Below are 25,327 nucleotides of genomic sequence, written 5' to 3' on the forward strand. Positions count from 1 at the left end.
TTGTTTATGTTTCCAATATGTCACACGCCTACAGTCATACTCCCAAACAAAGCTCTCCTGAATCGATTGAACCTTATACAATTGAGCCTCGCTATACTGGACTTTTTTTTTTTTTTTTGTAACATTTATTTATTTTTGGACTAACACCAATTTATTACAAAACTCTTGGCAAGGCTTGAAGTGTATGTGTATGTCACTGTAACAGTCTTAAATTCATTCCCAATGGGACGTACCCAAAAGGATTCTCTTCAGTGAGGGAGTTAGCTATGAACCGCTTGATTCACTGTCTCCTTCACTTCACTGATTAGCTTGTGACTGTTTTGTGAAGCTTTTCTGATTGATTCATTTAAAAGAACCAGCTCAATTGAATCATTTTTTTGGCAAATCGCACATCACAACTCATTGCTTTTGTTGTGTCATTTAACAAGCACAACACAGCTAAAAAGATATACTGTAAAATAATCATACAAGAAACACTGAGACACACTTGTCACTTACCTTTTTGTACTGTTAACCATTGTGCATGTTTGAATTTGTAAACATCAGTGCTGACAAGTATTTGAAGGCTGGGGTGGACTTATTCACAGCGGTGCAAGTTAACAAAATGACTGAAATCGCTTACAGCATCTTAAATGCATCCCAGTTTAATGGGCATGCTAAGAGCAGTAGTGGATTACACATTTGCTTTACAAATCAATATCGTAACATAATGCTGTGGTGTGGCAACACAATTATCAATGGGCAGCAGGCAACTCATTGTGCTAATGTAAAGACATCAGGTTTAATACAATACATTTGCATTAAGCCCAACAAACTGCTCTTGATATTTTAGCCTGTTTTGTGATGCTTCACTTGATCTTCTGTTGCACAGATGAAGTGATAATGCAGTCAGAGATTTATCTATAGTTCAGATAACTCTTTCATGTTACATTTTTAAACTTCCTAACACATACTAACACAATTTTGTGGCACATTATGCATCACATATATAATTCAAACATGATCTGCATATATAGCCTGTAATACTTAAAGCAGCACACTTTCCCGAGGTACTGATGCTGTCTGGCAGCAAGCCATCCATCCTCTGCTGCTGAGCTTTTGCAAAGGACAGAGTATACCAAAATGTGGCTTTTCCCAGCATGCAAGGACACATTCTCATACACAGAGCATCAGCACTACGGGAACACTGCAATTAAAACCACCCACCTCTACTCTGCTCTAATTAAGCTTTCATATCAACCTGCCTCTGTGTAATTACAGTCCCTGCACTTCTTATGCATTCATTTCTAATCGGACTGTTTTGCTCCACAAGAATGGCCATGAAAGAAGAGAGAGCATTTACAAGCGTGAGACCGTGAATTGTTATATTCTTTTTCTAAGAAGCGATAAAAGTTCACATAATGGACATATATAATGGCTGAAACCTGAAGCAGGCTTGAATCATGAGTAAATCAATAACGTGGCAGAGTACATTTTTCACCTGTTTGTGCATGCAGACATGCAAATAATACATTTAAAAATTGTTTTGAATGGCTGTTTTTTTTAATAATACAGTAAGAATAATACAATGTTTTTATTAAATGTATCATTGATTGCTGTTTTAATAATTGTCATTTTTATTTATTTGATGAGATAGTTTGTTTTTGTAAAAATGAAGGCTATGTCCGATTATGTTCTACATATAGGAACTACCACATCAAGACTTAAAAACATCTGCTTGGCTGTTTTGGAATACAGTATCACTCATGAAATTGATTTGTGTAGTTGGAAGCATCAGCACTTTTGTACTTGCTCAGAGTATGTGTCGGGCCTTACTATCTACTGTAGACACTGGGCTCCTTTGATAACACTCAATGAAGGGCGAGTGTAAAATCAACATTTTAATGATTCGGCTTTATCTCAAACATGTTCCAAAGAACAAAAACCGACCAATGGTGGTGCCAATCAAGCACCTAATATACAGTATATTTAGACAAAAGTAATTTAGAATCAAAAAGCCATCTGCACATACATTAAACAACGTTACATTTATTGTAGTTTTTGCACATTTTAATAAAATTCAGTCCACCTTATTTTTAATGTTTGAGCAGATGTGTCCATTTTTAACTTCTGGTATCCTATTTCTGGTATAAATACTTGGTTCACTAGCTCCTTATGCTTTCATTAACAGCTCGGCTCATTATTGGAATCAGATGCTGAGGTGTCAACTCCGATTCGAATTGTTCAAATCGGTTTAGCGAATGAATTCACCCTATTCATCGAAAAGATCCGACTCCGGAGAACGATTCGTTCACGTTCAAACATCTCTACATGAAAAACACCGCAGCAGCCAGTGACAGTTTATTCAGCAAGAGCGCGACGTCGTTTTGTCGCGTCGCGCGTTCGAACACTGAATGTCACTTCTCGACGTCGACAGAGAAAATCTCGCGTGGCTGGCAGCGTGCTCTTTCTCTCCACCTCCACCAACAACACACACGACACTTACCAGCACCTCTTTCTTCCTTCACCCCCACCTCCTCCTTTCTCTCTCTCTTTCTCTCTGTGAGTGAGCGAGAGATCTCCCGAAACCTGAGCGAGGCGGTCCCGGAGACACCAGAGAGGCGATATCCTCGTAAAGCGCAACATGGCTACAATTGTAACCTCCACCAGGTTTACAGACGAATATCAGCTGTACGAAGAACTCGGAAAGTAAGCGACCGCACCGCTGCATTTGTGTGACGCGTTACACACGCTCTCTCTTCACTCACTGCATTGTCTCACCGTGTTGCCTGTGTATCGTTCAGTATGTTGACAGCAGCCTTCACACACAGGCGGATCGGTTTTGCATGTCAAAAGCCAGTGCAGTCCGCTAAACGAAAGCCCGATTGAGTCGATTCGAGTAATTCGGTATGCTTATTAAGCCTCGGGTTTCACGAAGCTCGTTTCTTTGTTTATCTTTAGATGCGTTTCCTAACATCGTGCTCGCGCGCTACAGGGTGCTCTGGGAGCCTGCGTATCGTCGTGATGCGAGATGCAGTACTTTGTCGACACTTTATCGCCATGTGAACGGCCATTCGTTTGAAGGGGAAATACTGAGGTCTGAGGTGCTAGGCTTTGTCATTTGCGTCCTCGTTTTGAATGTATACCCAAACTTTTACAGCATTCAGAAGCATTGATCAGATATCACTGATGACTGCTGCCGCGCAGGCTTTATAGTACGGTTTGCTGCAGACTTGTGTAACGATAGTTGCGGAAAATGCTGCTGTTTTGGGCATCATATATCGCACCGTCATTGGGCGGGTTGTTAGGTTTGTTGCCAGTTGTTGTCCAGCCGCCAAAAACATCAACGTGAAAAATGAAGGAAGTGAATTAGCGTTGCCTGATTCGTTCTGTTGAGTCGGATCGTTTTAATGACCTGGTTGAACTGTGGGTAAAACCGGTCTGAACGATTCTTCGGCAATCGTGTTGAATACTTTTAAGCTGTTTTCGAATCAACAACTCGTGCAAATGACTTAAAGCGTTCCTATTGTGCTCTTTTACAACGTCTTGATTTTGTTTTGGGGATGTACTAGAACAGGCTCTCATACTAAGTTGAGTAAAAAAAAACATCATTTTTCACATATTTTACATTGTTACAACACCTCTCTCCGAAGTCTTGAATGGATGGCTCAATTAGTTCCTGTATTAAATGAAGGCCAGCCTTCTTAAATGTGTTGTGATTGGCTTCACTGGGCAACTGATCAGGAAATGTCATGCCCCTTACCATAAGGGCCTTTTGCACCACGGGAAACTTTTCATAGTACCAGAACTATTGCTGTGTTCCAGGCAGGTTTTTGAGCCCGCAAGTCATGACTTCAAACCACGACTCACGACTTTGTAGCATTCCAGGCAAGTTATGCCAAACTTCCTGAGCGCAAGAAATTGCAGCTAGATTATTCATTTTATTGCAACGTTATATTGTCCTAAAATCTATTTTTCAATGTGTACCACTTGAATAAACACAGCATCCGTAGGCAATATTATATTTGTGTTTCGCGGGCTATGTGATCACCGCATCCTCCATCCTCCTATTGTTAACGTTATTGTTCTTTGTAAACGTTGTTGAAAGCCACTCACAAATAGGGCTGGGTATGGTTCAAAATCTTTCGATCCGGTGCCAATTTCGATACCTCAGTTTCGATACCGGTTCCTAACGATACTTTTTCCGATACCATATGTTTTAAAATCCATTTCAACATCAACACAAATACATTAAACACAAAACTTTTATTTTTAACCTTAATTAAAACAAATTCTGGTAACATTTCACACTCAGGATAACATTATTAATACAACTGGTTGTGCTTTTTGGATAGGGGTGCGCCATTCAGGGGTGGACTGGGACCAAAAAGTTGCCCTGGACTTTCTGGCCCACAGCAGCCCACCACATCATAACGCAAACGGCCCTGTTTTGATGTCATTTATTAATTTAAGTAAACAGTTTGGTGATTTTAACCAATAGGGCAACTGATCCTCAGTTGAAAGAAAAGAACAACAGCTGTTCATTTAGCGACTCCTAGTGAGCGCTACATGCTCATCAAGACACAAACATTCTTCTAGAACTCACACTTTGCATTCAGTTATCAGATCCATACAAATCATGCATGAAATAGAAGTTTATAAACTCAAAAACGATAGCTTTATGTGCTTTACAGATGAACTTGAAGTCTTTATTCATTCGAGATGTTCGATAATAGATCATCTCCAATAATAAATTCCTAACTTGCTTCGTGTTGTTCACTTGCTTGAAGGGATGAAACCGATCGTAGCTGATCGTTTGCACTTGTTTCTAAATATTGCTGATTCAGGCATTTTAAACAATTTGCGCGTTTGGAGCTTGCACTCATTCATTCAAAGCACGCGCTGCGAGCAGCATTTCATACAATGCGCGTACAGAGAATTAATTCATCTTTCGCGTATCGTAACTTCTGAATGAACACATACACAATTATATCAAAATAATCTGTAAGTATTCTCGTAAACACCATCGGTTATGTTTTAAGTGAACGTATACAGTGGCCTGCTGCTTAGAGAAATTTGCTGTACTGGATAAATCTGTCTCTTTCTCTCTGTTTTTTTTAGACGACATAAAAGGGGGCGTGTTTTAACATACGCAATGGAGTAGACCAAACTAAACGGGGAGGGAGGGCAAAACACTCATCCAAACAAATGCTTCATTAAATTGGTGGTATTGCTGGCTTTGGTTGCAATACTCTTATCGCATATGTTGCACTTTGCCACACTTTAGACCTCTTTGGCATTGTAAAACGGAAACGTTTTGAGAAAAAACAACTACACTTGTGTTGTGTGACTGCGAGTATCTTCAGAAATCCTCCCCGTCACGTCCTGGTGGTGGACAGCCAATCACGGCGAATTTAGGTCCTCACATGCACGTATGCTACAAGCTCACACAGACATAGCCGTTTGGCAAAAAAAAAAAAAGTACTGTACATTTACTTCTGGAACTAAAGTGGTGCGAAAGGCCCTATTGTCGCATGCTGTCAGCTTCAGTGTAAAAAAAAGTGGGAAAGCTATCATGTCTCCGACATAGTAATAACACTCGTTTCAGCTCAACCAGGTCTTGTACCATTCGTCAATATTTGTGATATCACAAATCCCGGAAAAGAAACGTAGTCCAAACGAGTCGTTCGTTGTAGTTTTAGAAAAGTGATTTCTGTTAATAGAATATGTCCTTTTGAAGTGAACTTTGAACTTTGTAACATTGCAGATCTTTTTTATGCTCCAACAGCAACATTACAGACTAAAGTTGAAAAAGTGAAAAAGCATTATAGGCCCCCTTTAAATAGCAAAGTAGCAGAGATGTCACAAATAAAACGTACCGGAAATATGTTTATGATTCGGTTGTTTGACCGTTTTATCAACATGCATATGACACAGATTTGGCTTTAATAAATTACAGTAATAATACCTTAGTAAATAAACATAATAAAACTCTTAAAAAACAAAACAAATTCTAGTTCTATTTTATAGAATATGTAATTTTGTTAACACTGTTAAAAATAGAGAAATAACTGTAGTAGTAACTTAGTAAATAAAACTTAATAAATACATGTCAGATGGAGTCCATGTGATGACCTAATTAGGGATGCACCGGTTGACCGGCCATAAATCGGAACCGGACGGTTTTTGCTTAAAATACGCGATCGGCAATCGGACAGTTTTTTTTTTTTTTTTTTTTGGCCGATTTTTCCGGAAGTGCGCTCGCGTGCACAGACTACATTGTAATCGTTTGGTAAGTCATTTGTGTGGAAGAGTATTTCGAAATCTGTGTGCAGGACACGGGCAGCCGATCAGTACTGGAAATGCAGAGCTTCATGTCTGAGGCACAGACAGGAAGCGATCAGCTGTTGGTGTACTTTAACTGAAGTAAGCAAACGATCTCTGCGTCAGCGCGGAAAGTGAGGAACTAACTGATCTCTGCTTCATTACAGTTTGCACATATGTTTTCGTCGCGAATGTTGATCTTCCTTCAAAACAGCCGGTAAAAGAGTCGCGCGATAACGCGCGTCATCACTTCGATACCGAATTAGATCTGGCTTTTGTTCACACAGCGCTCGTTCCGGATCGATTACCGCAATGTTACTATGTCCCCGACCCGGGTTCGATTCGTAATCAATTCCGGGACGTGGTTGCTTTCACACAGAAGGCGACCAGGCATTTACGGGAATATTGCGGTCCGACGTGCAGTGTGAAAGGGGCTTAAGAGTCCCTTTTCTGCGTGCACTGAAGCTGCGCGAGCTTATACTGTACCGGTCCGAGCCCTGCACACGGGTGGACCGTGAAGAGATGTTCAGATCAACCTCTCACGTGTTGGATGAGAAACGAAACGGACTAAACTGTGACAAAACTGAAATTTGTTTTATTTTATTTTTTATTTTTTGTAAAGTAGAACTTGCATACACGTTTGAAAAGCCAGAAGTAATCGTCAGTTCTGCATTAGGATGATTATTTTTATTTTACCTTAAAATTACATAGACTTAATTTGATTTAAAAATCACCTGGGGTTTCATTCATCCAATTAAAAATTTCCAGGGTAATGATTCACATCTATATTTTTTTTACTTGAGACAATAAGTTATTTATTATTCATTGGCTCAAGTAAAAAAAAGAAAATAGGTCATTACCCATAGATCATTACCCTAATCTTTTATTATTTTTTATTATTGGATGAATGAAACACTGCATCTTTGTTTTATTCGCACCAACATTATTTGATTTTAACATTTTGGAATAATGTATTTATATAGAATACTTTTATTTAGTCTCACTGGTAAAGACCAGATTTTTTTTATTTAAAACCAAATCTAATTAAAAACTAAAACAAATACTGAATGCTGATTAAGAAACCTCTTATTGAATGTGTGTTGATTGTGTTGTTTGGACTGTAGAACTATGCAGTTGTTGGTTTTAATTTCACATGGTTACAGTTAATCTTTATATTTAAGGCCAGTTCTGTAGTTTCAACCCAATTCAAAAACAAAAGCTAAATGCAGATGTCTGTATACCATCTATGTTTGTACTGAATGTAGGCTACTTACTGTGCAGGTACTGCTGTTAATTTCAGATGGTTACGGTTATTGTTTTCAATAGCCAAAAGCAAGTTTGGCCTATTAAATACCAAATAAACATTTTGTTTTGCATACTTCCCTTCTTTCTTGTTTGTTGCTTAAAAGATTTTTAAAAATCGGAAATCGGTATCGGAATCGGCTAGTTTGCTTGTAAAAAAAAAATCGGTATCGGAATCGGCCATGAAAAATCATGATCATGCATCCCTAGACCTAATGTCCCACTGAATCACTTTTTGAACCTTTTCTTCTACATAAACTCTTATAAAGAACTGATTAGTGGAAATGATTCAGACTTACTGCTGTTTTTGTTTGTGAAATGTCCAATTTAGCATTTGACTTGATGTTGACAAAGCTGCTGTTTTTGTTGTTGATTTGAACACCATGCAATATTAAAGTCTGTATGCCTGACATATGTACTGTATATCACTACTATAGGTTGTGTCTCCAGAAACTGGAAAACAAAATTTTACATGCTTGTACATGCTAGCCAATCTGACGAGTTGGATCTGCGGCTCTGTGCCGATGGTGTGACTTTGGTCATAGGATACCGGTATTTCTTAACTAAAGGGTTACTGACAGCAATTTTTGTCTTGAGTGACAGCAACTGTTCGCAAATCTGAACAGAGCTTACTAGAAACAAACAGCATATCAACTCCACAGCCTCCCAGGATGTGAACACACCATAATGAGTTAGTTTAACTGACGTAGCGTGTTTCATTTAGCTCCTGCTGTTAGATACCATGTCTGCTGCCAAAAAGCATCTTTGTCCATTCAAAAGTAGCTGTGTGCTCAGAGTAATTTTTTTCAGCCAACATTTAAATAGTAAATATTTCAGTATAGTGTAGTTGATGTTTTATCAGTGCCCAAATCATTTTTGGAGAGCTCTTAAAAACCTGAAAAAGACACATTTTACTTGTTTCCACTGTTCTCATAACAGCTCAAAATAGTTGCCTATAAGTAGTAAGTAAGTTGGCATTTTTGCAAGTACTGTATGTTAATCATTTCAGTGACATAGCCTATTTTATGTAGTACATTTAAAGCTGAATTTTTAGTTCCAGTGTATTGTTGTTGTCACTTTCTTTTTTGTGATATTGCATCCAATAGAATGCAGCAGTAGGGTTCCAGAAGTAAAACTCCTTTTATTCTTAGTGGAATTTATTTTTAACAATCTTATAAACCTTTTGAAAACGCACCTGATGTGAGCTACTACATTGTTAAAGAGTGGTATATACTTTGGTTGAAGTCATCAGCCCACTTTGTTTCAACTTATTTTTTAATTAAGCATGTTCAACACAACAGTGGAAATCCTGAGGAAAAACTACATTACCCAGGATTTTGCAGAGAAATCTACCAATCACAGGGCTCTAGAGTGCGACCTAATTTCTCAATGGTGCAACTAAAGAAATTGGAAGTCTCATTGGTGCGACCAGCTTTTCGAGGAAAAATTATATTTTAGAAATCCATCAATTGGTGATGGAAAATTGCCGCACTGGTAGAAACAACATGAGGCCGCGCTACCGCGACTGTCAAGAGCGGCTCAAAAGTGTTTAATGTCCCAGATTTTGATTATAATATGAGAGTTTTTGTTTTCGATTTGTTTTATTTTAAGTAGTCATTTAAAGCTTTGTATATTTATCATGTCTGTGAGGCATGTTTTCACTCAGTTTCAGTTCATCTTTGTACTCCTAAAAAAGACGAGACGGCAGAAAGTGCATCATGTTTGTTTTCTTTATTTTATAAAAACGCAATGTTTTGATGATATTGTGAGTGCACACAAAAAGTAGACCCTTTGCAGTTACGAATGATGTATTATTCTTATAAGCAAAAATGACAGTGTATCTACTGAAGAAAGTGCAAGTGATTACACTGGCGTCGAAGCAAATAATAGTCTCCCTAAGATATTAAACTACTTGTATGAATAATCTACATATTTAACACAATGTTTGTATATGTGTATAATTAACACCTTTAAATCAGTAGTTTTATATTTCTCCATATTTTTTTATTTGATTATGTCTCTTGCGGTGTTTCATGGCATTGTAGTTCTCTGTCATTAAATTGAAAGTTTTTGGGAAATTGTGGTTCCTCCCATAGCTTGGTGGTCTCGTTCATAGTTTACAAGTCCAAATCAAAGAATTTTTGAAAAATCCCTGTGGGAAAAGTGAAAACTTTTTACTTCTGGAAATAACTGCAGAAATGTTAAATGGGTACTGTTGAAAGCTATTTGCTTCATTATATGATTATTGCTTTTAAATTAATTTCAGGCTTGCTTGAGTGTGTAAATATTGACATTGACATTTCTGTTTCTTTCAAACAGGGGTGCCTTTTCTGTTGTTCGGCGATGTGTAAAGAAATCAACTGGTCAGGAATATGCTGCTAAGATCATCAACACAAAAAAGCTTTCAGCAAGAGGTAAGATTTAGCTTTTTACTAACCTGCTAGTCTGACTCCTGTAGTTCATCTGAATCATTCTTCCTAGAATGTTACATGTTACATTTGTGTCAATACACCATCATCCTGAAAGTTACTCTGATATTTCTCTTTGATCTGATCAGATATGCATTATTTGTGATATAGCATTCTATATCAGAACTGGCCAAATATGACTGGTTCTCATTTTTTGAATGGCAGAAACTATTGTCTTATTGTACTCTGAGCACATGCTAATTTAAAGTATTTTAACCTACCACAAATGCTGAGACAGGAAGCATGATGTTAATTCTTCTGAGCAGACTGAACAATATTGATCATTTGTCTCTCCATGGATGGTTCTGTCTGTGCTCTGATCTCAAATGCGTAGCAGCTAATGCAATGAACCTGTTGATGTTTCTTCTTTCATTCATTCATTCGGTGTCTCAGTTGAGTCACTAATCACTGTCAGTATCATCAGTACTAATTATGCTGTTGGTGAAGATGGTCAGGATACATGAGCCCCAGCCACTGTTCTATTTCGGGGAACGGATACTTTGTGTACCTGTCCTCGTATGGTATCAGGTTGGGCTGGGTTGAATTAAATGAAATGGATTTTAATTAAATGACTCTTTTTGGATTGGCAGCTTGGCATGGGCATGATTACTCGAAGACTAATCAAGATAACACATTAATTGTGTTCACTTTGCCTGAACTTTTCACACAGACCGAAATCCTGTAACAACTATGTGCCAAAAAAGAGCTTCGCTTTCAATCTGGTGACTTGTTACAGTGACATTTTGCATCGGCATTGTGTTCGGATGTAAAAGCTGTTCCCTACAGCCTTTGTTGCTGTTTTAGGCCAGAACGCAAGAGCTGGAGAAATGATTGTACTGTCTGTAGACCTTCAAGTTGAATTATAACAGATCCTGTTCTCATTGTGTACATATGTGTATGCTACGGTCCCCATGGATGGCCAGTAAACAACAGATTTATTTTAAAAGACCCTAGGACAAAAAACATCAGGTAATTAGATCAGCATAGTTTGGCAACTCTCTTAGGCTTTATTTCAGGGAACTTGGCAACAGTTTTTCTTCAGACTCTTCATCAAGCTGGCTGGCACTGCATTAAAAAGCAACAGTGCCAAAGTCCCCTCCTGTGAAATCTCCCCATTCCCTTGGCCTTAATCAAAGCCCAGAGAGATCTCTCGACATGCCAACCTGTTAACAGACATATAAGCTATTATCATCTCTGAGTCATCTTTCAAAGGCCAGGATGGTCTGCAATTACTCAGTCCAATGTTGATTGTACATTTTAGTATATAGTGGGCAGTGCACTCATTTGTTGAGAGTGCCTTATAGTTGTTGTTTAATGCTATACTGCTACAAATTTCTGCTCAGATTCTTAAGTATAGTTTAAGATTTCATTTTTAAGTTTCATTTTATTTTGAATTTATTTGAATGTGATGCTTCAATTTCTTACCTGTTTTGCATAAAATTCCGATTAGTCCAATGAAATGTTAAGGAAAGCATTATGTAAATGTAGAGCACTAAGAATAAACTACGTGAACTTACCACTGGTTACTCATAGTCCATCTTCTTTTTCGTGTGCTGTGAAATGGTTAGTGTCATGAACTAAAAATGAATTTATAAAATAATTTATTCATCTAGATTAATTTTGTTTTCTACTCATTCGAATAGATTTGTATCTTTTTAATTCTACATTAACAGGAGCTAAATTTAACTTTAGATTAATAAATGCTGCATGTTAGTTCATGATCTCTGTTGCTTTAAAGTACAACCGATCTAAGGCACTTTAATTGTATAAAGGCAGATCTGAATGCAAGCTTGCAGATGATTGTAACTAAATGTCTGGAAAAGTCCTGCATACGTCAGTAGAGAGAAGTGTTTTTTCACCGGAAGATCAAGTTATGACATTTTGATGAAAAATTATGAGGTAAAAAATTCAGCGTACATGGATTAATCATTTACAATAAGATCAATAAAATAAATTTAGAAAATAGACAGTAAATTTCCATTTTATGTCAGCTTTAACTAATTGAATCTTAATATAAAGGATTAGTGTATTTTATAATTATTAAAACAGTAGTAGACTTCAACCATTTTTCAAGCTATGGACCCTTGAACCTGGATTTTAAACCTGAAGGTCATTGTTTCAATTTCAAATAATGTTTATTTTAATTGTACATGATCAGTTTGAATGTGGTACAATCACTGCAAAGTTTAATGTACAAGTAAATTTGTATTTTAACACATCTTCCTTATTTTTCAGAAAAATGTATTTGTACCTGTTCATTTCACCATTGAAGACCTCTGTTGTAACACATTCCTTCACAGTTCTGTGGCCGTGTGTGGTTTGCCCGAACATACAGTACTAATGATAGCAGTCTTGCTTGTATCGTGTGTGTGATGGTGGTCAGTGGTGTGATCCAGGGCAGTATGGAGCTTGTGGCTGAGATTCAGGCGTTGCAAGTGTGCAGTGGTGATGTCAGGAGGCGCGTGAAACACTGCTGAATAATTGAGGCACGCAGCCTGTCGTAGCTCTAAATGGAAAAAGAGACCTTCACCACTTTCTGCCTCTCCACATCTCTCTTGTTCTCTCTGACCTCCCTCAGATCAGCTGCAGCATGGTGGCCTTACTGTAATATCAGGATCCTGGAATGTTTCCTGGTTGCTTGCTGAAGGGCGACTGCCAGAGGCCTGATAAACGTAACAGCACTGCTGTGGTGAATCTTTAATGGAAAAAAACGGTGAATTTTTAATGAGCCCCAGCCAAATGGTGTGTGTGCACATAAACGGGAAGAGAGTGGGTGATTGCTGAGTGTGTTTTGGGACACATTTAAAAGAAAGGCACAATTGTGTACATGTTTATGATCTCTGTGTGCCAGAGAGGGCCAGAGGTGTGAAAGGAAGGGAGAGGTGGTTGTATTCTCGTTAGCTTGTGTACATGTGTTTGCTTTGTCATGAGATTCCCCTTGGATCACTTTCAATTATTCAGGCTAACAGCAGCATCAGGTTTACATTAAAGCAAAGGAGGCCAAATGCTAAGAAGTTAATAATAAACTTTTCATTTACATTGCTAAGTTCTGATCCCCAGTGTTGAATTCATCAGTGTCCAAATAGTTATAATGTCTGTTTACCTTGATCATATGTAGACCGGTTATAAGGAACGTTCTTGGATCCGTGGAGATTAATCAATCAACATGTTTGTGTCTGAAATTCAGCTTTAGTTCAATTAGCTCATGATATACTGAGGGAAGAACAGTTGCTCTGCTTTATTTCATCGAAAGTAGGACTTACGTTTGAGTTTACTTCTAGTGATCATAGCAATTGACATCTTTTGATTGACAGGTGATCTGACCAATCATAACACCGAATCAGGCGACAAACAAACCAGACAGAAGAGTATATTTATTTAACTTATTATTTGAGTTTCCAAAAAAAAAAAGAAAAAATTTGAAAATTGAGACATTATGTCGGCACATTGTCAGTTTCCTCTTTGCTTCGCAGTGTATTTTTCACGGTGTGAGTGATTTGTGGCATGAGTGCGCCACAGCTTATCAGACTTAGCAACAGTAACCAAGGTGAGCAGGACTTTGTGAAGGGTCCATTCCTTGCGAACACCGCTCTGCATATTTTGCATGACCTCTCTTATTTAACACACCGGATTCAGATAAGCAGCTCTTTAGAAGAGAGCTCCATGCATGAACTGTGTTCTGATTGTCATACTCCCTACACCCTCGGCACTGGAAATCCACTGAAGTTTACATCACTTCTTTCAGTGTCTTCACACACAGACAAAACTTACAAGAGACGTGTGACGTAATATAACTCTGTAAATAATTACAATTTCAATACACATCTCACACACTTTAATGCCGTTCGAATGGAACACATACGCTCCCTTTGAACTGGAATCATAGTGGAACAGAAAAGATTGAAAAAAGACAAAAACATTGTGCTCATTTATTACATGAATGTAAATTTGGTAGTTTTTTATTTATTTATTTTTTTACTAAAAATAATCAGGCAGACATCACGACAAATAAATCATGGAATCCGTAAGTGCAATCCTTTCTTGAGGAATATTTTGCTGGTATGTTCAGTTAATAAAGGAGCAACTGATGAAACTGATGTTTCCAAGCTACAAAGAACAGGGTTGAGGAAATGTTTTGTTTGAAAAACCTGGATCATTGGATGGAGAATCATCTTGCAGTAAAACTCTTGTGGTTTTTTCTTATGTTTCTTAACAGCTGAGAGCATATGGAAGCCATCATTTCACAACCCCTAAATTTAATGCCTTTCTCAAAGGAAAACCAAGCATGTTTTCTTAAAAGCAGAAGACTTCACTTCTGAAAGTGAATTTACTATTTGATTAGTTGGGCATAAAAATACTCAAAACTATGGAATCAACAAACCTTTAAACATTGAGTTTTTCTGAGTTAAGTTTCCTACACTATTTGAGGTCAATAAATGTAACATTTTCAAGTTTGTTTGTAGTTCTAGTTTAACAGGTGTCATAAATATTTGCAGCACATCTGTATGTTTTTATCATGACCCTCCTGCTGATTTTCTTGAGTTGTTGCAGAATTTTGGTATCAATTAACAACAGTTTGTATAGATTTTCTTTTAAGGGGTTGAGTTCCAGCATTGGGGATTTTTAAGATGATAGATTAACATCGACCAACGACAAGTAGGCCTATTGCACCACTTGTATAACACAATAAATATCAGCACAAAAGCCCAGCTTCCTCTTTCCCCTAACCAGAATGCAAGCCTGTCATGCTATTTACACCCCAGGCTCTGTTCATTTCAAATGAGTGTCGTTCTGTATTTTGAAAGGATATAATGTATTCTGTGATATGCGTATGAATTTTGCATGTGGCACACTGTGCAAACATTGACACAGACGAACACCATTATTCGGGTGGCTGACTCATTGTTTGCAAGGCCCTAAATAATTTATTCATATTTGAGGAGAGTCGCCATCACCAAGCTGTGTAGAGGGGGTGCTGAAAGAGTTATGATCAGAAGATCAAAACTTTTGTCTTTACTGAGCTGAGAATAAGAAGAATGTATAAAGCATTGATAATTACATTTAAGCTACAGCTAGCCTAAAGTGGACCAATCAGTAAACACTTGACCCTGGCAGAATTGAAAGGGAAGTGATTTCACAACAAGGCCATCCATTAATCTCCCACTGTCATGCATCGGGTGTAGGGCTGCGTCCTACCTGCTCTGTTTTAACTGCTGGGAAACTGCAGGCGTCTAAAGCACGTAACAGGATAATCCCTGACGGGTCGGGGGGAGACGTAGTGACACCCTGGATCAGCAGATGGTCTGCTGCGGGACAGACTCGCGGCTTAAGCTCACACTCTTACACACAAGCATGTCAGTGTACAAATCCGGCGCCCTCCACTTTACACCAAGCAGCTACACCTATCCTTTTTTCCTAGAAAGAGTTGAGCTGAAGGGCTATGAGTTTGCATACATTGTAAACATTGTTTCCATTTGAAAGTGTTTGGATGTTTTGGGTTTTTAAACTCCGTTACCTAATTAAAAAATATCTGCCAATGGCCTTTGACATGATTGCTGTGGCACTGGGATGTTTCTCTCCTTTTGGAATATAAGTGTGTGAGCACTGCCTTATTGGAAATTAATTTGATTACATTACTGGGGCATTTCTGGTTGGCACTTTTGTGTGAAAAAAAAAAAAGTAGGACAGTGACTTGGGTCTGTCTGTGTGTTGTTAATTGGATGGGGGCAGATCTGAATGTGAGCTTGCAGTTAGTTGTAAAAAAATAAAAAGGTGCAGCTGCTTTCCTAAAGTCAGACATGTCTCACCAGAGGGTCATTTCAATGGAGAATCAAGTTATGATTAAATAACAAGGTCAAAAAAAAAAAACTTGCAGAGATTTAAACTTTCACAATGAAATATACAGGGTTTATTTTCATTTCATGCTGAATACCAGATTAAAAGTTCCATATAAGAATGTGTATGCAAAGTTTGATCTCAAAATACCTCAGATATTTTTGTATAGCTTGTTGAAATTGCTACTTTTAGGGAATAAGCCAAAACGTGCAGTTTTTTGTGTTTGTCACCTTTAAATGAAAATGAGCTGGTGCTCCCGCTTCCCTTTTTTGAAAAGGGTGGAGCTTCAAGAGCTCATGCTCGCGGGCATACCAGTGTTACGGTTTAACTGGTGGTGACCGTGTTACTGACCTCACATTGTTTCCAAATGCAATTTTTAACTACAACATTCCTATTTACGATCATTTTGGTAGAATATGGAGGCAGCATTAGTGACAACAGGCAGAGACAATGGTAGCTTTAGCAACATTAGCCTTACAGAGAGCCAAGAAGCTCTTTTGGAAAACAAAATATGATGCGTGATGCTTGCTTTGTCTGGTGCTTAGCGATGCAACTTCTGAGAGTTTAACATGCTGACAGTCTTAACAACATGCTAAAGCATAACATGCTGTCAGCATAATATTAAAGCTAAAACAAAAACTAGATAAACTAGGACCTCACTAATCCAGCGGTGGACAGCCACCCATCCTGAGTGAAAGACTTTGCTGTGCCTTTGCAGTGTGAATGCTTGGAGAGCTGGCAAACTTGTTTTGCTCTGGTAATTATTGAATCGTCTATGGGGACCGTCATCGTTTGACCTTGTCCTGAAGTCCACAACACCAGGCCTTGATCACAGCTCTGTTGTGCACTGAGTGTGACCACAATCCATCTCAGACTTACTGAGTGGAGAGAGGAAGCCAGCAGGCTTGGCACTTTTAGCTTCGCTCATGCCAAGTTAGTAGTGAATCTGTCCTTTTCTTTAATGCGAGAAGCTTCAGCTTCTTTCTGCTGCTGCTCCCCATGAGCTTTATTAATGTGCTGCAGATAAAGACTCCCTACGTGACCGATTGAATCAAAAGTTGTATTGTCTGCTCTGCCTGTATTTCCATGGCATTTCTGCTGTTGCTGCTGAAGCACACACAGACATGCGTAATGAGCAGTTTTGATCAGTGTGAGATAATCATGATGATGATATAGAAGACTATTAAGACCACAAGGATACAGGAAACATTGTTCCTCTTTTTAAAGAATCCATCTTTTTGTTGGATGTTTAATTTACAGTATATTTAAATATTTCTGTTATCACGAACCTGTATTAATGTCATTTTTCTGTACTCTCTGAACTGCTCTTTTTCCATACAATAAAAGGATAACAGTTATCAGGGCATATCAAGGTTGTCAACTGAACTTGAACTGATAAGAGCTTGAATTGACTTTTAACTTGTAAGACTATCTAGCGAGTCATATTAATGGTGCTTTATGGAGCTTTACACTTCTGGAGCAGTGTGAACATTCCTCAGAATATATGTAATGTTACACAGAAGAAAGTAAGTCATAACAGTTTTAAACATCATGAATGTGACATTTTTGGGCAAACTGTTTAGTCAGATGTTTATGTATATTACTGCTGATAAAGCTGTAGACTTTTGTTTCCTCATCAGTAGAAAGAGATATCAGAAGTGCATCATAATCCTTCACAATGAATTTCATCACAGTTTACTGACATGTAGCACATCTGTGAAACAAGCTGTTTCTGACTGCACCCAGTCCTGCGACATGCAACAGCTATGGCCGGTTTGACGCAGGGATTGTCTGTGATCAGAGAGAACGTGCTCCCATAAACATATGCAGACTAAACAAATTAGATTTTTTTTTTTTGGTGAATTTCCATCTGCATCGATATTAGCCAGAGAGTTTTGTCACTGTTATCAATTGTTTGTTTGTTCACTATCTTGACATCATCCAGTTATTTTGAAGTGGACCGCAGGCCTCAAGAGCACACAAACTGTTTGACTTCTCCATTAGCTGTAGAAAAAGTGCTGTTGCACACCTACTGAGACCGATTGAATAATAGAGAGAAGTGGAGGAAAGCATATGGGCAGAAAGAGCGCTCAATGAGGTGGAAAGAGAAGTCAGGTGAGTGTTGCCATGGTGGCTAGAGAGGATATAATGTTATAATGAATGTGTGTGTACACACACAGATGACTGCAGGGGGACATGGACGAGCACCTGTCTAAGTAAAGCTGTGCGTGGTGGATTAGTCGTATGATGGCAAGGAACCTTAAGCTGTTTTTGAGAGTGAAATGGACGCTATGGCCTGTGTTTGTGGAAGTGTGTGCTACCTGCAGGACATTAAGCTGTCTGTCTTGTATTTGCAGGAATTTTATTGGATGGGCAGGCTGAGATGCAGTGTTTCTCATGCTTTGGATAGTGGGAGCTGTTTCGGGTTGTTTATTCTGGCAGTACCTCATTGGTATGAGCTGAAGAACCAAATCGAGCTGCTTTCCCGCATTACTGGAGTGTCTGTCTCACTGAAGTCATTTTTATTTGCTGTCTGAATGTTTGGCTCACAGTGCGCTTGTGTGAATGTAACTTACATTGAACCAGTGATAAAGTGGCTTAGAGGAATGGATTTAGTTTTTCATTCTTCCTTATGTATGTTCACACTTCTCTATAATGCACACACACACACACACACACACACACACACACACACACACGTGTTTGTTTTGTGGAAAGTGGGTTCATCCCATAGGCGTAATGGTTTTATACTGTACAAACTGTATATTCTATCGCCCTTCACCAACCCTACACCTAACCTTAACCCTCACAGGAAACTTTGTGCATTTTTACTTTCTCAAAAAAAAAAACTAATTCTGTATGATTTATAAGCGTTTTGAAAAATGGGGACATGGGTTATGTCCTCATAAGTCACCCTGTCCTTGTAATACCGGTGTCATTCCCATGTCATTATACAGAGTTGTGTCCTGATGTCACAAAAACAAGAGCACACACACACACACACACACTCCTTTCCCCTCAGGCCTTGCTGCTGTTGGAGGGCCTGTTTTATTCTGAACTGCATTAATAAGAGGTGAGTGGATCTGGTTCCAGGTAGAAGCGGTTTCCCTCTCACTGTCGTTTCCAGCTGTATCACTCTGTCCAAATCACTCTGTTTACCCCAGAGAAAGAGCCGTCTCACACCCTCTCCTGCCCTCAATGACTTCAGACTCTCTGGTCTTTTAAAACATAATTGGAAATATAAAAACGATCAATATTTTTCAGCGTTTTGATATATCTAGATTTGTCAATAATCTAGATATATCTTGATATTTATAGTATTTGTCCCTTAAAAATGTATTTTTCATATTTTTAATTTAACAAAGCACTGTAGATGTAAAATATATAGTATAATGATCAAGGCATGTCTCATGTTTCTCAGTACTTAATCACAAGGAAGAGTGAACAATAATAGTTATTTAAAATGTTGTGTCTAGGTTGAGTGTGATATGTCACTGTTGAGTGAGAACTTGCTTTTTCATAGCTGGGCTGGATATCTAAAGCCCCTTTCACACTGCCATTCCGGCAAATACACAGGTAAAGTGTTCCTGCAATTGTTCCCGGGTCGCTAGATTTTGCTCTTTCACACTGCCAGTGATTACCCGGTATATGTGCGTGCTTTCACACACAACTCTTGAAGATCCCGTAACGACACGTGACATCAATGTGTGACGTGTAATGTATGAGTCGAAAACACTAGGCACTTAATACTTTCACTGAAGCTGGCGAACGATCTCGGTATCAGCGCGGAAAGTGAGGAACTAACTGATCTCTGCTTCATTACAGTATGCACATATGTTTTTGTCTCGAACGTTGATCTTCCTTCAAAACAGCTGGTAAAAGAGTCGCGCGATAACGTGCATCATCACTACGACACTGAATTAGATCTGGCTTTTGTTCACACAGCGCTCGTCCCGGGTCGAACCCCGCAATGTTACTAGGTCCCCGACCCCGGTTCAATGCAGTAATCAATCCCGGGACGTGGTTGCTTTCACACAGAAGGCGACCCGGCAATGTTCCGGAAATATTGCGGGTCCGACGTGCAGTGTGAAAGGGGCTTAAGATAATTTAAGTACTATAGTCCATTAGTTTGTTATTAATCAACCAATATTTGGGCATTTTTATTGGCCTCGGCCAGTGTCCACTTGGCTGATTGACAGAAGTGGTCTGTTAAGATTCTGCCTCGATTAATTTCCATAATTATCCAACAACAATGCACATTTTCTAATTTTTACAAGAATTTGGGGTAAAAAGTAATGTAAAATATGCCTTTCAGTAATTTTGTTTCATTATTTGTCACTCTTAAAACTGAACAAATGCTCCCCATTTTATTTGTATATACCATTAAAAAGGTTTCATATACATTAGTGTTGGGTGGTATGGATATCGTCAGCCCGTAAGAATGATGATACACGATATTATCGTGCATGGGTGAAGCAAGAGAGAGACTCTTTGTTCTTGTCATAGCATAACTATTTGGAGTTTTAAACCGAGCAGGTGCACGAGAGAGAGAGCCCATGGAATCACCAATAATCGAAAAAATATACTTTCAAACATACTGATAAACTAACGTTAAATCTAAAAATACTGTATTTTAAACAGCTAGTTCATATGTAGTCAGACACAACTGTCCTATCGCGTGTGTGACATCTGTCGCATCTGTGCACGGAAGTTATGTCAAAGTTCTACAGAATCAGTCAATGGTGAAAATCAATAGTAGATTTCATTTAAAGCCCAACAGTTTAACACTACTATTGGGCATAAACGAACACGTTAAATATAAAGTATTTAAAACAGCTAAGTTCAATTATTATGAGTAAAGTTGAATTGAACTGATGCATCAGTCATCATCGCTCTGGACAACACGCTTCATGACGAGTCTGACGCACTGCTACAGAAACAAGAATGAGATGCATTCTAACATAACTGTGGCATTAAACTTAGTTAGTGAGGGCTCGTTTAAAATGGTGCACATATATAGGCCATTCAGATTACTTGTTAAAGTGCAATGAAATACCTTATATTTGCAGACGATGTATGTCTGTTTGTGGATGGAGACTTTGTAACGGCAAAACCACTACGTGAGAACCACTATTGATAAGTTCGCTCTGCCGCCCTGTTATTATTTTGTCTTTACTTTATTTGTAAGCCAAGAAGGAGTTAATCTCTCATGTATGAGAAGAGCGCGTTGTCGTGTAGCAGCCAATAAATGTGTGGGACACCAACTCCTCGTTTTCTATCTCTTTCATTTCATGGATTTAACGAGTTATCCGTGTCAAAGCGGACAACTTCAGTGACTACAGGCTCTAATCCTCCTGTACTTGCGGTGTGTGTGTGTGTGTGTGTGTGTGAAATGAGGTGCTGAAGTGAAATAGCTGGGTAGTTTGATAGCCGAATTATAATAAGCAGCCTAATAAAAAATATTGATAGCCGAATTATAATAAGCAGCCTAATAAAAAATAATAGTTATTATTATTATTATCTAATACATTAATATGAAAATGAGCCTAATATCGTCTTGATTATCAACAGAGAAATCTGCTTATATCGATATATCTCTGACTATCGTCAATACACGATACTATCGTCTATCGGCACAACCCTAATATACACTTATAATTGTATATATTTATACTACGAGGCCGTTGAATGCTTGAATCTGATTGGCTGACGAACATTCTGACCTCAAACTTTTGAAGTTGATATCTACTAAATACTATAAATATTGTATATTTAGTGTGACTGGTGCTGAACTGTAGCTTTATGCAGTTTAAAGTAGAGGGGTAGTGTAGCCTTGTCATAGGTGTGATAATTGGGTGGTTGCAAACTCTGTAAGGAGATGAGATATCACACAGAGTTATCATGAGTTAACATGCCTTTGAGCAAGACGCTTTAATCCAGGTTGTTCCAGAGACATTATATTGTAATAAGGGTACAGCAAGTTGCTTTAGAAAAAAAAAACCTGTCTGCTAAATCACCTCTACTGACAGATAATCTACGCTTCTGAATCACTGCTGTAGGAACATAGGAATAGAATGGAATAGAAACTGCTAAATAAGATTTGCATTTTATTAAGGAAATGTCAGTGCTTGAAAGACAGCAAAAGAATAGTAAACAAGAACATGAGAAAGGAGGCAGGACAGGACAGATTGGGGCAGTACATGTCCCGAGATGATGGGCACGGTTGTGACAAATGAGTCAGGTTGTTGATGATATTCGTCCGTGTTTTGTCTGTCATCACATAAGAAGAACTAACAAACAGAAAAGGAAAAAGGGAGAGGCCGAGAGTGAGATGACAGTAAATACACTTGGACAGACATTAGCCCATAATTTGTAAACAGAGGAGACACTAAGGTCAGTCTTGATGAGCCAACAGAGGATGAAAAAATAAAGCAAGTGGACAGAACGAGTGCAAAGGCCACAACAAGGGCAAGTCTCTGTGGTGCTGAAGAGAGGGAGGCTGTGAGATGATTATTAGAGGAAAAAAAAACTAGCAAAAAGGAAAAAAGGTTGCCAAAATTAAGAAAAAAAAAATGCATTCATATAAAAAATTCTTTTATAAATGTCATTACTCTCACTTTAAATAAGTTTAATGCATCCTTTATGAATAAAAATAATTTCTTAAAAAATAATCTTACTAGCCCTAAACTTTTGAATGGTACTGTACACAGTTAAATATGTTGTTTTTTCTTGCTATCAGTACAACCAACAAATCATAATTTATATGATGATTTCTGACCGGTCTTTAGAAAGCATTGTGTTTATAAGATGCTATATACGTGAATGTGACCAAAATATTTTGATACATAATTGCCTGTCCCTAGTTTATGAGTTGGCTGTATGTTTATCTTAAAGTCTATCTAAAAGGTCTTGATTGACCAAGTTAGATGTATGTTTGAATCTCCACAGCTATGATTAATCCAAGCTGTTGGAAATCTGCCCACAGCTCGCGTGCTGGGAGAAGAGACCTGATCCTGCCCTAGATGCAATGTGCTTATGTCACAGAGTCCTCCCTGGGGCTACCGACATTTAGTCCTGAGATTCACCTGCTGAGAAATGACCTCTCACCACCCCTGCTTCTTTGTACTCACAGATTAAATCTTAAACGTCACTTGAGCCCTTTCATCTACCCTGACGATGATCTGAAAAGAATGTGAACACAGTGACGTCCGCCCATTGCCTCAGCTAGCTTAATAACTGTCTCTGCATGCGTCTCTCTCATCAGAGCTCTGTGCACTGCGCAATAGCTCACATTTTAGTTCATGCAGGAGCATATTTGTAACCGCTTGGGCTGTGATGACCTTTGAAAGGAAATCTGTAATGTCTAGTCCTTCTGCCTTTCCAGTCTGTTTTCGGAGTGACCCTGCTATCTGTTCAGCTTCTGGGTTTACTGTGCACTTAATAAGTGAAGATATGTACAGTATTGTGTCTCCTGTCTTCTGACGTAAAGGGATCTGTGAGAGCAGCTTGCGCATATGTGCGCACATTTGCTCAATGTGTTTTTCAGTGCTGTTGCATTCAATAAAGGAAATTGAGCCATTTAATTTTTGCTGTGTAGCATCCGTTTACAAATCCAGAACAGAAATGCGACTTAAAGTTCTGCATGGCACGCATTAAAACACAGTACAATGATGGCACTTTTTTAATTTTGATACATGCAGTAGGGTTTTTATGTATATCAATGTTACCATTTGCTTTGCATTTTAACTGTTGGTGTTGAATTGTAGCTGTAAAAGCAGTAAGGCATGAGGCAGCATGTTTACTTCCCCTTTTGCACTCTTTCACCTCAATCTACATGTGTTTCTCTGCACTGTGAGCTTTACCACAGAGATTTACATCCCATGTGTGCATTTGAGGTGATTGGCCCATGATGCATCTGTTCATACCAGTGCTGCTTAAGTGTCATCATTGTATTGAATTGCTTACAGTGGTTATTTTGCTGTAGTTAATGATAGACAATAAGGAATTTGGAAAAAGCACCTGCAAACATTAGTAAAGAGCTCATGTGCTTTAAAAACGAATCTATATTTATAGTATATGTATCGGTATGTTCTAAATGGATGTTGCTGTGGTAAAAGCTGATCTTTTACTGCACGTTTAAGGAGAATGCATGTGATTCTTCATTGCCTGGCAAGCATAAACTATAGTTTATGGCTATAGTTAGACCAATGAACTATGTTCATTTGTTTTTGTATAATTCTGTCTCTACTGTTCAAATGCTTTGGGTCAGTATTGTAAAAAAATTTTTTTTAAAGAAATTAATACATTTATTCAGCAAAGATGCATTAAATAGGTCAAATGTGACTGCAGATATTAAAATATTATAGAATTTATCTTCAAATAATCAAATAATCCTGAAAAACAGATCACCATTTACACAAAAATATTAAGCAGCACAACTGTTTTCCACATTTATATGAACAAGTGTTGGGCAATATGGCCATTTTTCAAATCGTCATATCGTCAGCCCATGAGATCGACGATACACAATATTATCGTGTATGGGTGGAGCAAGAGAGAGACTCTCTGTTCTTGTCATAGCATGACTATTTGGTGTTTTAAACCACCCAGGTGCGCGAGAGAGAGCCTGTGGAATCACTAACAATTGAAAAAAATATACTTAGAAAAAACATACTGGAACTAACGTTAAATATAAAAATACTGTATTTAAAACAACTAGTTCATATAAAGTCGGACGCAGGGCTCCGAACCGGTTCAAGGAACGAAAACAAAAACCGGAAACGAACAAAATTTTGACAGGAACAGAACCAGAAACGAAATCTAATTTTATAGTTCCGAACAGAATCGAAAATTTGAAATGGCCGATAACCGGTTAATAAAGTTATTTTATCGTTCCATTTAATATTTGAAATTTGCTGTCAACCAATCACGAATTCCATGTGAAGTTGAAGCCAGCGAGTGAAATGTGTATAGGCTTGTTGATACTATCGTCTATCGACACAACCCTAAACAAGAAATGTTTCTTAAGCAGCAAATCAGCATATTAGAATGATTTCTGAAGAATCATGTGACACTGAAGACTGAAGTAATGGCTGCTAAAAAATTCAGCTCTGCCATAAGAGGGATAAATTCCATTTTAAAAAATATTAAAATAGAAAACAGGAATATTTCACAATACTATACTGTGTAATATAGCAGAACATTATATTATATTGTATTAAAAACAATACATTTCACCAATATTTCTGTTATAATAAATATTAGTGAATAAATAAATGCAGACTTGCTGAGACATCTTTAAAAAAAAAGAAATCATAACCAACCCCACACTTTTATATTATTATATTATATTATATTATATTATATTATATTATATTATATTATATTCAAATTTATTTGAAAAGTAATCATAGCAGTTT

At 38.0% G+C, this 25,327-nt stretch overlaps 1 protein-coding gene across 34 annotated transcripts in view; it reads left to right on the plus strand.

Annotated features, from left to right (window-relative positions):
- The first annotated feature begins 2,373 nt into the window (after positions 1–2,373).
- LOC113112733 (calcium/calmodulin-dependent protein kinase type II subunit gamma) overlaps positions 2,374–25,327 on the plus strand; it is a 66,871-nt gene continuing 43,917 nt past the window's right edge. For 5 of the 34 annotated variants that reach the window (XM_026278538.1, XM_026278534.1, XM_026278536.1 and 2 more), the window contains exons 1-2: positions 2,379–2,688; positions 9,925–10,019. In XM_026278538.1, coding sequence (XP_026134323.1) covers positions 2,624–2,688; positions 9,925–10,019 — 160 coding nt within the window. In that variant the 5' untranslated portion in view covers positions 2,379–2,623. Of the gene's footprint in view, positions 2,689–9,924; positions 10,020–25,327 lie in introns of all 34 variants that reach the window. The other 29 variants (XM_026278549.1, XM_026278556.1, XM_026278557.1 and 26 more) reach the window with 16 other exon arrangements.

Source organism: Carassius auratus, chromosome 13, assembly GCF_003368295.1.
Source record: "Carassius auratus strain Wakin chromosome 13, ASM336829v1, whole genome shotgun sequence".
Lineage (NCBI taxonomy): Eukaryota > Metazoa > Chordata > Actinopteri > Cypriniformes > Cyprinidae > Carassius > Carassius auratus.